The 13,531-nt window shown below is 40.1% G+C and overlaps 1 protein-coding gene across 2 annotated transcripts in view; it reads left to right on the top strand.

The window, feature by feature from the left end:
- Positions 1–13,531, top strand: part of MAN2A1 (mannosidase alpha class 2A member 1) — a 112,839-nt gene that overhangs the window by 11,858 nt on the left and 87,450 nt on the right. For both annotated transcript variants that reach the window (XM_066181836.1, XM_066181835.1), the window contains exons 2-3: positions 513–773; positions 12,299–12,443. In XM_066181836.1, coding sequence (XP_066037933.1) covers positions 513–773; positions 12,299–12,443 — 406 coding nt within the window. The remainder of the gene's footprint in view (positions 1–512; positions 774–12,298; positions 12,444–13,531) is intronic.

Below are 13,531 nucleotides of genomic sequence, written 5' to 3'. Positions count from 1 at the left end.
ATTTTACGTGTATGGGGAAAACCTGAAATGTTTACAATATCCTCTTAATTCCATCATGATGTGACTGACTTGTGAAAAGTCGCTTCCTGTTTGATGTTCTGATAAATGAAAAGATCAGATTTTTGGAAATAAAAGATTTGAAAAAAGTTGAATTAGATATGATTGCTACTTGACACTGTGAGACTTCAAAGAGTATCTTTGTATCATTGATTAAATCTTGTGGTGTGAATTCAAGTTCACAGAGAAAAATGTATCTTTTGCTATTTTCTCTTGTACAGAAAAGAGGAGGTTCTGTGTGTTGGGTCAATTCCTTATTAGTTTGTCTTTATGTAAAATATAAAACAATGGCATATTTGTACTTTCTGTGTGATCATACACTATTGTGAAATTGGGTTTTTTTTGTTGTTGTTGGGGCTTTTTGGGGTCTGTCAAGAATTTTTCTGAGAAATAATTAACCTCTAGTTTTGTGGTTTTTTGTTTATTTTTGTTTCTGTTTTTTTTTTCTCCCCCAGGGCCAGCTTTCAATATTGCAAGAAAAAATAGATCATTTAGAACGCCTGTTGGCAGAAAATAATGAGATTATTTCAAATATACGCGATTCTGTGATCAATCTGAGTGAATCAGTAAAGGATGGACAAAAAAATTCAGAGGCTATAAACTTCAGTCAAGGATCTCTTTCTGAGCTGCTCCCTTCTGCTTCAGTTTTGCCTGCCGTTGACTCTGAGGATTGTTTGTTTGCTTTGAAAAGTGGAAGTCACAGTTCAGGTGTACAGGTAAGCAGAATGCCTTTCTCTCTGATTCTGCTGGAGTTTTAGCTGTCACTGTGTGTTTAATTCTCTAAATGTCAAGTTGCTGCTAAAAGCTTGGTGCTAAAACAACAGAATTGTTGAAGTGTCTGCCGTGTTTAACAGATGTTATGAAGCTGTTCCTTTATTTTTTTAAAAAAGTTCTCTGGAAATTGAATAATGATTACGAGGAGCCAACATTTGAGAAAGCTTAAAAGTTTTTTTAAGAAACCAAAGAAAACATGGTGATTATTGTCCCATCAGTTCTTTGGAAACAATTTATTTGAGAGTCTCTTTGAGTTTCCCCAACCTCTTCTATAACCAATGAAAAATAAACTGGAAATAGGATAGTCTTGGTTTAAATAGATTTTACTTTTAGGGACATATGTGTACATGAAGTTTGATGGGGAGGTAAAGAATGTTCAAGAGCCAGTGATTTCAAAAAAATATTCTGTCCTGTGTTCTCTTTTGAATGTCATTTCTATATTTTGCATTCCTGTGTGTCTCCAGTTTGTATAGGGACTTTGATCAGAAAGGAAGAACATATACCCTGTTGACTGGTTGGCATGAACTGGGGAGGTTGAAGTTTTTAAAGTCAAACACCTCAAGTTAAATTTATTTTGCTTTCTGGTGTTGCTTGTGAGTTCATGGACTCTTATATACTCAGTTTTAATGGAGTGATTCAGATGCACTGAGAATACTCTGTGAAGTTTTTGATCTGTACTGTTTTTGTGAGTCTTGTGGGAGTACTATAAATATTCATAGTACTCTAAAGCAAAGATTAGATTTTGAAGTCCAGCTTTCTCATCGTAGAATTTAGAGTATTTCTATTGCAGGAGAAAGACAGTGGACTTCAGACAAATAGATACGCATATTAAAATAATTGTAACCTCTGATGTATCATGCTTAATACCTTTAAACTCTTCAGGGATAGGCACTACCTTAATGTCTTTTACAGAGAAAGTAGACATTTTAAAAGGCAATATCTGAACATCTCTTTGTGTGTCTGATAAGCATTAAGACTTCTGTGCACGGAAGTGAAACATGTGGACCTGTGATTACAGGCTTTCAAGTTAGTGGGTTAGTAACAGGTTATTCATCATACAATCTGTTACCATGTTAGGTGATGTACTTTCATAATGTGGATTAAATATAAATTCTAGTAAATGAATTTTGAAATAAAATATGTTGTCTTAAATTCTTGGGCATGTTAGCCTGTTATGAATTGAAGGTAAAGCATATCTTTTAAAACTGCTCTCTGTTTTTTGCTTCACATGTGCAGAATATAACAACATACACCTCCTATCACCCAGTGCACCTACTACCTACCTAATGGGAGGCTGTTCTAGCTAAACTGCTTTTAGATAATTTTCTTTACTTTTAGGTACATTTGCATGTACGTGACAAGCAAACATACTGCTCCCCTACTCGCTTTCCTTTCTTCCTCATGCAGAGAGGGAGGACTTTAATGTTCTCTGTGTAATTGCATTGCACACTCTGCTCAGCAAGTTATTTACTGCCATCATTAAGTCACTTTATTATTGCTTCTGTATACAGTTAGTTTCCCATCCTGTGAGTCTGAACTGCATTTCAGTTAGGGAATCTAAGACCTTGACTTTAGCAGAATTCCTCTAGCATCATGTTAATGAGCTGATCTAAATCACTGATCTAGATACTAAAACTGAAAACAGTTTTACTATTTAATACTTTACTAACCCTGATGTATTCTGCATGCTCAATTAATTTATTTGAGACAGTTTCAATAATTATTTTGAGCACTTTTTGAAAGAAATATGTGTTAATTGCTGCTGTTTATAAACATTAACTTAAACCCACAGATTTTTACATTACTTTTCCCAAGTTCATCTCTCAGGTGGGTGTATGATAGACTAAGTAGTAAGAGCTAATACAGATGAAATTAAGTGTTCGGATAAAAAAAATAACTTTACAGAATGAAGGCAAAAGAGTCTTCACTGAATAAATCACAGAAGTTGATTGTAGTCTCCCATAATGGAAAAATCATTGTAAGAAGGTATTAAAATATGTATTAAAAAACCTTGTGATGGTACAGTGAGAAATATTGCTGGATTTGCTATTCAGAGACATGTGATTTCATAAAATAGAAAAACCAAATTGCTAACATCATGAGATTGAAAAATTCTCAGATGGGATAGCTGAATGATGTTTTTTTCATTGAGGAATTATAGATCAAAAATTGTTTACTTGCTGCTTGTGCTGTTTGTAAGTAGGTAGAGAACGGTAATAGAGCTGAAAACTGAAAATAAGGCTGACTTGAGAATGCTATAATTCAAGTCAAGTAAAAGACTAATGTGCACTTTTCCCCAAAAGTTAAGTAATAGAGACAAGTAATAAACCCACAAAAATGAAGATGACTGGATTAAATATGGATATGACCTGATGCTTTTTCAGTTTAGTAGTTTAAGAAGTATCTTGCATTTGTGCTCAGAGAGGATGGAATTCTCAGTAGCCATTGTGCTGAGCTGGAAGGTATTTTAAATGATACAGTAAGGTGTCTCCTGTCTTGTCCATTTCAACTACTGAAGCATCTAACATTAGGCTTAGTAATGTTACTCTTTTTGAAAATGAGATGTGAATCACTCTTTGAAAAGGTGGCTTGAAGAGGTGCAATATATGCTTTGATTTCTTCTGAGCAGTAGTTTAGTATTCACTGTTAAGATATTATGATGTTTTCATGAGATCTATATAATTTCAGCAGTTTGAGTCCTTCAGTATAGAAAAAGAATAAGCCCATATAGAAAAAAGACAACTGATAACCTTTCCAATGTTTTAATAAAAAGCTTGTAGAAACATGTCTGTCTTCTGAAGCAGCCACAATGAAGACAGGCAACATCCTTTTTGAATTTCTATCTGTCTACTGTTTTTATAAAGGGCTTTATTACTATATCAGTATTTTATACTTAGATGTGAATCTAAAATGTCCCTGAAATACTTTCTTTAACCACTTTTGCTTTTTACTGACTGGCTTGGAATTTGTTCTTCACTTGCAATCATGTAACTTGTTTGAGTGATGATGCAATTTGTAATTAGTCCTTTGCACAATTCCTACTTAGGATGATGTTGTATGAAAGAGAAAAAGGATTTAACTTCTTTTAGATGTATTTTCATGAGTGTAGTGATTTCAGCCTGACCTGGCTTTAGTTGATTACAGTGGAAGTTTTTGATTTTTTTTTTCTTGTCTTTTTTTAAAAATTGCTTTTAATTAACCTTTGAATCACAAAATGACTGAATGGTTAAGGTTGCCAGGAAAGTCTGGGTGTCATCTGGTCCAACCACCTGCTCAAGCAGGGCCACCAAGGGCCCAAGGATCAGGTGTCCAGGATCATGTCCAGGTGACTTTTCAGTATCTCCAAGGATGGTGATTACACAGCCTGACTGGGCAATCTGTTCCAGTGCTTGATCACCCTCACAGGTAAAAAGCTTTTCCTGACATTCAGGAGGAACTTTCAGTGTTTGCCCATCACCTCTGATCATGTCTCTGGGCACCACTGGAAAGAAATTAACTCTGCCTTCTCTGCACTCTCTGCCTTTGGTTTCCTGGGCACTCCTTCTTGCCATTCTTGAAGATAGGAGTGACGTTGCTTTCCTTCAGTCTCTGGGCACTTCTTCTAATCACTATGATCATTCAAAGCTTTTTGAGCGTGGCCTTGCAGTGACAACAGCCGGCACTCATGGGTGCATGCCACCAGGATCCATGGACTTAGATATGTCCAATTGGTTTAGGTATTCCCTGAGCTGGCCCTGTTTCGAGAAGGATATCTTCCTCAGACGGGTTCTCTCCCCTTGATTCCTGAAGGCTGATCTTGGGAGTAAGGACTGAGGCAACAAAGGCATTCAGTACCTCTGCTTTTCCCATGTCCTGTGTTGCCAGGTCCCCTCCCTCGTTCAGCAGTAGATCCTGGCCTTCCTTTTGTCACCTGTCTGCTTACAGAAGCCCTTCTTGATGCCTTTGACATTCCAGTCTGGATTCAATCCCATTTGTCCTTTAGCTTTCCTAACATCTTCTCTAGGTGCTCAGACAATATTTCTGTATACCCCCCTGTATTAGATTTGCTTGACCGGGTTTTGTTGGGGGTGGGGCCTATTGGTGTGGGGGCTATATGTCCTCTTTGAGAAGTTGCTGGAAACTTCCCCTGTGTCTGACGGCCAGTGCCAGGTGGCTCCAAGATGGATCCACCTCTGGCCAAGGCTGGACCAATCACGTGATAGTAACACCACTGGAATAACAGATTTAAGATTGGGGGGGTGGGAATGATACTGTATAGAAGTAATTGTGGCCAGAAAAAAGAGGAGTGAGTGTATGTGAGAGGAGCAGCTCTGCAGACACCTGGTCAGTGGAGAAGGGGGCGCAGGAGGTGCTCCAGGTGCCAGAGCTGAGATTCCCCTGCAGCCCCTGTGGCCGTGCAGCCCATGGAGATCCATGCAGCTCCTCCTCGCAGCCCATGCAGGACTGGAGCAGGGGGATGGACAAGAAAGGCTGTGATGCCATGGGAAGCCCATGCGGGAACAGGCTCCTGGCAGAACTGAGGCCCTGTGGAGAATGGGGCCCACACTGGAGTGGATTTCCTGGAAGGACTTACAATTCTGTGGGGACTTGCAATTTTGCAGGCTGTTCCTGAAGCACTGTGCCCTGTGCTGGAGCAGTTAATGAAGAACTGTAGCCTATGGGAAGGACTCATGCTGGAAAAGTTAATGGGGAACTGTTTCTCATGGGAGGAGTTCCACACTGCAGCACGGGAAGGACTCCTCCCTGTGGTGAAAGTGGATGGAGAAAACATAGGTGATGAACTGACCATAACCCCCCTTCCCCATCTCCCTTCACCACTAAGGGGAGGTAGAGAATTGAGAATAAAGTTAATCCTGGGACGTAGGGAAGGCTGGGGGCAAGATGTTTTTAAGATTTGTTTTACTTCTCATGATTGTACGTGGCTTTTGATTAGTAATAAATTCAACTAATTTCCCTGAGTCAAGTCTGGTTTTCCTATGGTGGTAATCAGTGAATGATTTCTCCTTGCCCTTACTTTGACTCGTGAGCCTTTCATTCTATTTTCTCTGCCCAGTTGCAGAGAGGACTGACAGAGGGCATAGGTGAGAACCTCAAATCCAGCTAGGGTCAATCTACCACACTCCCCTGTTAGCTGGCTCTGTCTTCACCCCCTGTAGGCTTCTTTTTTTGTGTGTGACTTTTTTGCCTGGAGTTCCTTCTTCATCCATGTAAGCCTTCTGACTTTTTTGCCTGAATTCTTACTTGTCAGGATGGAGTTCTCTTCAGTTTAGAAGGTGATCCTTATTACCACAAGAGATAATAACCAGTTTCCTTGGACCCCATTTCCATCCCAGGGCCTTATGCTGTGGGATCTTGCCAGCAAAATGTCCAGAGCCTGTGCTTCTGAAGTCCGTGGATGTGTTCTTGTATTTTGCCTTGCTTCCTCTTCTCAGGGTCTTGAACTCTACAGTCTTACGGGTCACTGCTGCCAGTGCTGCCACTGAACTTCACAGCCCTGAAGAGTCCCTCACTGATGGCCAGTAAGTCCAGCAGAGCACCTCTCCTCACTGTCTTCTTGGTCCCTTGGATTAGGAATATGCCACTACTGTGCTCCAGGAAATTTATGGATGATTTATGCCCAGCTGTGTTGTAGCTTGAGCACATAACAGGGTCATTGAAATTCCCCATGAGGACTAGGCTCTGCAAATGTCTGTGGAGGGCCTCCTTCACTTGTTATCCCTGATCAGATGGCCTGTTGCAGGCATTCACTACAGTCACCCACACTGGTCTGCTTTTTAGTCCTTGCCCATAAGATCTCTGTTGACTTTTTATCCTTAGAATCATTGAATCTAAGAAAATCAGGTGTGATTGGTAATGTGGCAGTGCTGTGTTCATCACTAAACCATGTCCCTAAGCTCCAAAGCTACATGCTTTTCTGTACACTTCCAGGGATGGTCATTCCCTTTCTGTGGGCAGCGTGTGCCAATGCTTGACCACTCTTTCCCTGAAGAATTCTTTCCTAATCTCCAATTTAAATGTCCCATTGGCACAGCTTGAGGCTGTTTCTTCTTGTCCTGTCGTTTGTTACCTGGGAGCAGAGCTTGACTCCCACTTGCTACACCTTCCTGTCAAGGAGGTGTAGAGAGCAATAAGGTCCTCACTGAGCCTCCTTTTCTCTAGGATGAACGCCCCCAGCTCCCTGAGGTGCTCCTCACTGGACTTGTGCTCTAGAACCTTTCCCAACTCCGTTCCCTTCTGCAGACACACTCCCGCACCTCAATGTCCTTCTTGCAGTGAGGGGCCCAAAACTGGATTTGAGATGCCTCATTAGTGCCCAGTACGGAGGGACAATCACTTCCCTGATTGTGCTGGCCACATTGTCTCTGATACAGGCCAGGAAGACTTCAGAGAGACATCCCAGCATGCTAATTTCCCAGGAAGGAATTTGGAGATTTCTGTGTGATTGTAGGTACTTCCTTGCTTACCTACAAATGTTGGAGGTGACCCTCTTTTATTGATTTTGTGTATTATATTTTTTAAAAAAAATCTTTCCATGTGACATCATTCCTGACCATTACTCCCGCACAGGGCTGCTGTTGATTCACTCTGTCCCCTTTTATTCTTAGTCAGAAACAGTCCTTAATAGTTCAGCTGTCTTCCTGGCAAAGGTACCTCTGCTGCTTTTATTTGGATCTCATCTCTTCCAAGAAGACACAGATCTGAAAACAGGGCCAGTGAACCCCAAACAGCAACTCTGAGGCCAATTATTGATCTCTACTAACAGTGTCCTCCTCTCACACTCTTACCCCCCTCACTGGTGGATTAAAGAGGACGCCACCCCAACCTTGATTACTTACAGAATTCTGCAGTCTTGATGCTGTCTGTGTTGCCTCTGGCAGTATCACTGTGCTGGTTTTGCATTGATTGAAGAATACTGTGGCAAAAACCAATTAGTGACTGGCTTTGAATGCTGACAGCTTGATTAACCAATTAAATATGGGATATGCCTCTGGGCTACACAGGTTAAAAATCAGAGGAATTACAGGAAAACTCCTTTTCCTTCCTGCCTGGGAAACAGGTAATGAGCAGCCCTGGTTCCCTCCTTGCTGTGGGAGTCAGGCCAGCTGGGCCCTTCCTGGGGCCAGACCCCTTCCTGGGGAGCCCGCTGGGCCCAGGGTCTGGTATGGGCCCGATGACAGCTGGAGAGGGGGAAGGGAGGAGAGTATTCCCTGTCCCAGCTGGATTGGGTCCTGGATTCTGCCGCTACGCTGCCCTCCCTCACATGGCCCCAGAGGGCCCAGGTGGGGTGGCCCTGCCCAGGGGCCAGGCCCCTTCGTCCCCCAGTTGCAGCCTGCAGGACTTGACTGGGCCAGGCCCTTCCCCAGCCACATGAGAAATCACACAGCTGAGACCAAAAGCGGCTCTGCAGCTGGGCAAGTGGCCCTGCAGCAGCCCGAACCCTGAGATCCTGGCCCAGCTTCAGTGTGGCCTGACCTTACTGCCTTTGGCTACTTCTCGGGAAAGAGCCATCATGCCCTCTGCAGATCTGGGAGAATCTGGGAACTCTTCCCTTGCACAGATGAAACTTGCAAAGTACTAACCTTTCTCTGAGAGAAAAGCTAGAGTGGAACATGTAAAGAGACAATATGAAGATGTCAAAATCAGTAAAGGAGGGTTTACATCTTAGATGGAAGACATGAGAAGATGCCTTGGTTTAAGGCTGAAAGTCTTTTGTGAGCTATGACAAGAAACTGTAATATGTTAGAATATCCCTTTAAATTGTGGAAAAAATATCCACTGGGGAGATGATGAGAGTATTCAAATTGTAGATATAAGCAAATGCATTTGTGGTGAATGGACTAAGTAAATATCAGTAGCTGTGATCTTATGAGAAGCTTGAACAGAGAGAGATGGGAAAAGAAAGAGAAAAGATCTGTGTTCCTAGAGATGAAAAAAACCCCTTTGCTTTTGGAATCATTCATCTTTAAAAGATACCTCATGAGTATGCATGACCCGTATTGCAGCAATGGGAAGGCTGTGGTATGGGAGGGACTTCACAAATGCAAATTCCTGGGTGGCTGTTTTTGTGAGAGTTAAAAGCCCAGAAGCGGGCTGTTCTTTCTTGTGGAACGTTCCATGGCAGACTAAAAGAGACTTCTCTCTCTAAATGAACTGATGAAAGACAATTTTACACGTGGTAAACTGACCTAGAGTTCCCAGTTTTGTCTCTATATTTTGTCTGTGAGAAGGGAAAGGAAACTTGGGGGGAGAGGGGAAGTGTTTTGAAGGGTTTATTCTAATTTTTATTAATTTTTTCTACCCTGTAGTTTTGTTAATAAACCTGTCTTTATTCCCTTTTGTATTTTGAGCCTGCTTTGTTTTTCTTGTAATCTTATCTCACAGAAGAAAAAGAGTAAATAATTTTAATATATTCAACCCACTACGCTAATTTGGGAAACAGAAATTGGCAAACTTGAAACCACTACAACATGGAAGTACAACAAGGAATAGTAGCCATTGTGTTGGACAAGCTTCAGCAGTTCCTCTACAATATCCAGGATTCAGGCCTTTTCAAGGCAGCAAACATCTCTAGATGATGGGTTATGTCATTGAAGCAGTTATTTCAGACAACTGTTGATAAGGATTCCAAGACCATTTTCCTGAATTACAGTTTCTGTCTCTTGAGTTCATAGTCATATCAGCTTGGTTTGAAATAGCTGTAAAGTTGTAGATGTCAGGGAAAAAATTATGAATGTAAATATTAGTATCTTTAAAAGTGCAAAAAGTTGCTTGTTAAATTCAGACTCCATCCATAAAGAAATCTCATAAGAATGTGTGGAATTCCATGAATTACTACTTTTTAATCAAATAATATTTTCATGGCAGAAATGTCCAGGATTTATCAGTATTAAGGCCATTCATTGTTAACTGGCAAATTTACCAAGTGTGCCCTTACATTTTCTTCAGAACATTGTATTGCAGGGAGAAAATACAGTTCTTCAAACTCAGATTTTAGAAAATACCATATTTAGGAAATATGTAATAATAAAGCATTATCTATATTATCTATTATAAGTATTAATAATTCCTTATGTAATATATAAATAAGCCTAATACTGTACTTAGAGTGTATGCTGTTAGGCTAGCCAACTTCAGCATAACCCTTATTTGGGCCCTTCAAGCTGACATTACAGAATGTACAGATCTTCAAGTATTTCACCTGTGTTTTCCACTAATCAGTATTGTCCAAAGATTGAAGCAATCCTGAGGTAGCAGTGATGTGACAAGATCTTCTCATACAGGCCATAGATGTATGGTGTAAAAGGAGTCTCTCACAGGTTGTAGTTATCTAGTGCACATTGCAGGCCCAGCTGAGGCTCTGCTAGATGTAGGATTACTGTGTTGTATTCCCTTCTTACATTGTTTAGTTTCCTTTATACCTTAAGCTAAAGGCCTGTGGTGGATTGACCTTTTCTGGCTGTCAGATTCCAATCTATCCAAGGTCAACCCACTGCTCTTCCTTTAAGCACCAAAATCTGGGATTCTTTTGTTTTTGTGAGGTGAAAGGACAAAGAGTAGAGATTTACCTTGTGTGTGGGTGTGTGTAAAAATTTCCATTTTTTCAGGATTTTTATGTCACATTGATTTTAGTATGGGAAATGTTGGGGATTTTTTTGTAAGTGTAAGTGAAGTTTGTGAAGAATATGTGATGAATATTTTTATTGACTGTTCTTTATTAAGTATTTCACAGAGGTGAGGGTGGAATGCTCTGGGTGCAGATGTCCAGGTGTTGGCAATGAGGGTCTCCAGTATGTGTGAGGATAGGCCAGTCCTGTCCTGTGCCAGGACAACTCTAGACCCACCACAGGGTACAGCCTCCATCAGCAAAGCATGCCAGTACCTCTGGCAGAAAGGGTTTTAAGGAAGGGTAAAATGCTGCCTGTCAGTATGGTATAAGGCTAAAAAAGGGGGAGAAACCATCCTGTGAACACCATGGTCCTTGATGAAGGAAGCAGAGAAGGCATTCTAGTCACTGGAGCAGGCTGGGAAGACCACAGTGGAGCAAGTGTTTCCTTGAAACCTGTGCAGAACCTCATGCCAGAGTAGGCAGATATTTTCAGGAGGAGCTGGAGCCTGTGGGGGACCCACACTGGAGGAGTTCCTGGTGTGCTGTGGCTTGTGGCTCCCATGCTAGAGCAGGCAAAAAAATGTGAGGAGAGAATGACGGAGAGGAAACATTATGGACTGATCTCTCACTATCCAACTCTATTTTAATTGGCAACAGATTAATTTCATGTTCCCAAAGTCAGGTCTGTTTTTTTCTGTGATGAAAATTGGTAAGTGACTTCACTGTTTTTATCTTCACCCATAATATTTTATATTTCTCCCCATGTTCTGTTGATGAGGAAAAAGGAGAAATCAGCTTGGTGCAGGCCAAAAGTCAACAATTGCAAGGCCTTAATTTCTTTAGTCAGATATTTGTTTCAGATGTATGTAATTTTTTTTTAGTTTTACTAGCAGGACAGAAAGCACCTTTCTGCTGGGAAGGTTTAACTCTTGTGGTGTTGAAGTAGTGAATGACTGCTATAGGAGTCCCTTTTTTGTGTAGATGAATTGTTTTTTTGTAGAAAGTTTGTCAGGTGTACAATTGTATTTTAACATGGTTTTGGAACTGATTAAAGTTTACTTACTAAACTAGAGTGTCAGGAATTGCTTGTCTGATGTCAAGTCATGTTTGTGTCTTGTTTTCTTTCTTAAAAGCAAACCAGAGCCTTAAAAAAAAGATTCCTTGAATCTCATATTAGTAGACTCTCTTTGAAGCTATATGTTATTCTCTAAGTTTTGTAACTGGTTACAGTAATTCTAGAGTTGCTTTATTTATCTGTAAACTTTTTATTTGCATTGACAAGTGAAATATGTCCTTCCTTTTACAATTAGTGTACTGGGCAACAGGAAATGTACAAGAAGCTTTGTTATAGCAATTGGCTATAGTTATCAACATTTTTTGTTAGCTTCTTACAGTTCCTTTTTGTGAGTTTGACGTTTGCCTCTATCTCTCTCATACTGTCATTCCTTCTTGCTCAGTTTATTTTCTTCATTTCCTGCGGTAATGTAACAGTGTACTTTGTTATTCTGTGTAATTCTCTTCATACCCTTCTGCCCAATGCCATTGTGAGCTGCCATAATTTTTGTGACTTAAGGCTCTTAATCCTACTGTTTATCTCAAATCCTACTGTTTATCTAATCAATATCAGTTTCCTCAGAATAGAGCCTGCCAAATGCACCTCTTCCTGGCAGCTGTATCTTGGGTGTCTTAGTGTGATTTGAAACTTGCTCTCATTTGTCAGTTTTTTATTAATTTGGCACTTCATCTCTCCCTCTGTAATGGACAAGCTGATCCATTTTAGGTGAAAACAGCTTTGTTTTTTAATAGAAGAACTGTTTCTGTGAATTCATGTTTTATATTCCTTTAATTTTTCTTTTTTAGATGCTGGATGTCTATGACATTCTTCCTTTTGACAATCCAGATGGTGGCGTTTGGAAACAAGGATTTGATATCACATACAATGAAGATGAATGGGACAGTGAACCACTCCAAGTTTTTGTTGTGCCTCACTCACATAATGATCCAGGTAATATGTTAACTCTATTGATTGGAGGATCTAGAGGCTTTTGGATTAGGAAATGCATTGCCAGTTCTGTTAAGATTTGGGTTTTTTTGAAGTATACCAGTTAATGTCAGATTTAAAGTCTAGCAAGGCAGTTAAACAGATGTATGATTGAAGTGCTGTTGACTTCCAATGACAACTGTTATGATACAAGTTGTGTGTCTACTGAATTTATTAACTGGAGCAGAACTTCAGTGTTAAAATTGGAAGTGACCTGAATTTCTGATAAGCCATTCAGTTTATACATTGCTGCATTAAATGCTGTCAGTTCTTATTTTGATTTTTTGGACTGTCATAGATATTTAACCCTTAGCCTGTGCTAAAGAAATGTGCTTTTATAAGATGTGACAATGGCAAATCTGAAGTTTTTGACACTTTCTTCACTTTTTTGTACACACAACCAACCTATAGTGGGATAATGAAAAATCTAGATTTAAACAGAAATCTAGGTATGCCTACATAATTTCATTTTCACCCAAGCAGGTTTACAGTGTAATAAACAAAATGGAAATGTGTTCCTTTACTTTGGAATGACTTCTCGGTAAAATTTACCAGAAAAGCAAATTATGCTGCTATACTGTGCTTCTGGTACATGTACTGGCCGTGAGTGGCTGGTAGCACTGGTTGTTGTCCTAGAAAGCCACAATCTAAGTGATATTAAATTTTACTACTGTATATCTCTCTAAAATTTAATTTGTTGTATGGAGTACCGTGGATCTGAGTGAAGGTATGGTAATTTGAATATAAATGGCTTTTATTTGCATGTATATAGCATTTTCGAAGAAAATGTTGGAATGTGGAATTACTGTACTGTCCAGGCATGAAAGGTAAATTAATGCAGTATGGATATGATAAAAATATTCAGAGCAAACAATCACAGTATAAACCTAGATGTGCTTGTGTATTGGACTGTCTTTGAACCTATATCCATTTGTTTCCTCTGTGGTTGTAGTTCTCCTAAAAACCTCCCTGGAAGGAAGCAACTCTGTACAGGCACATAATGAATCAAAGCAATCCTAAAGCAATATACAGAATTTCTCATTCTCTTGGGT

This window comes from Chamaea fasciata, unplaced genomic scaffold, assembly GCF_029207755.1.
Source record: "Chamaea fasciata isolate MVZ Bird 193981 ecotype frontalis unplaced genomic scaffold, bChaFas1.0.hap1 SCAF_4, whole genome shotgun sequence".
In the NCBI taxonomy this organism is placed as follows: Eukaryota; Metazoa; Chordata; class Aves; order Passeriformes; family Sylviidae; genus Chamaea; species Chamaea fasciata.
This window is presented reverse-complemented; position numbering and strand designations above follow the sequence as displayed.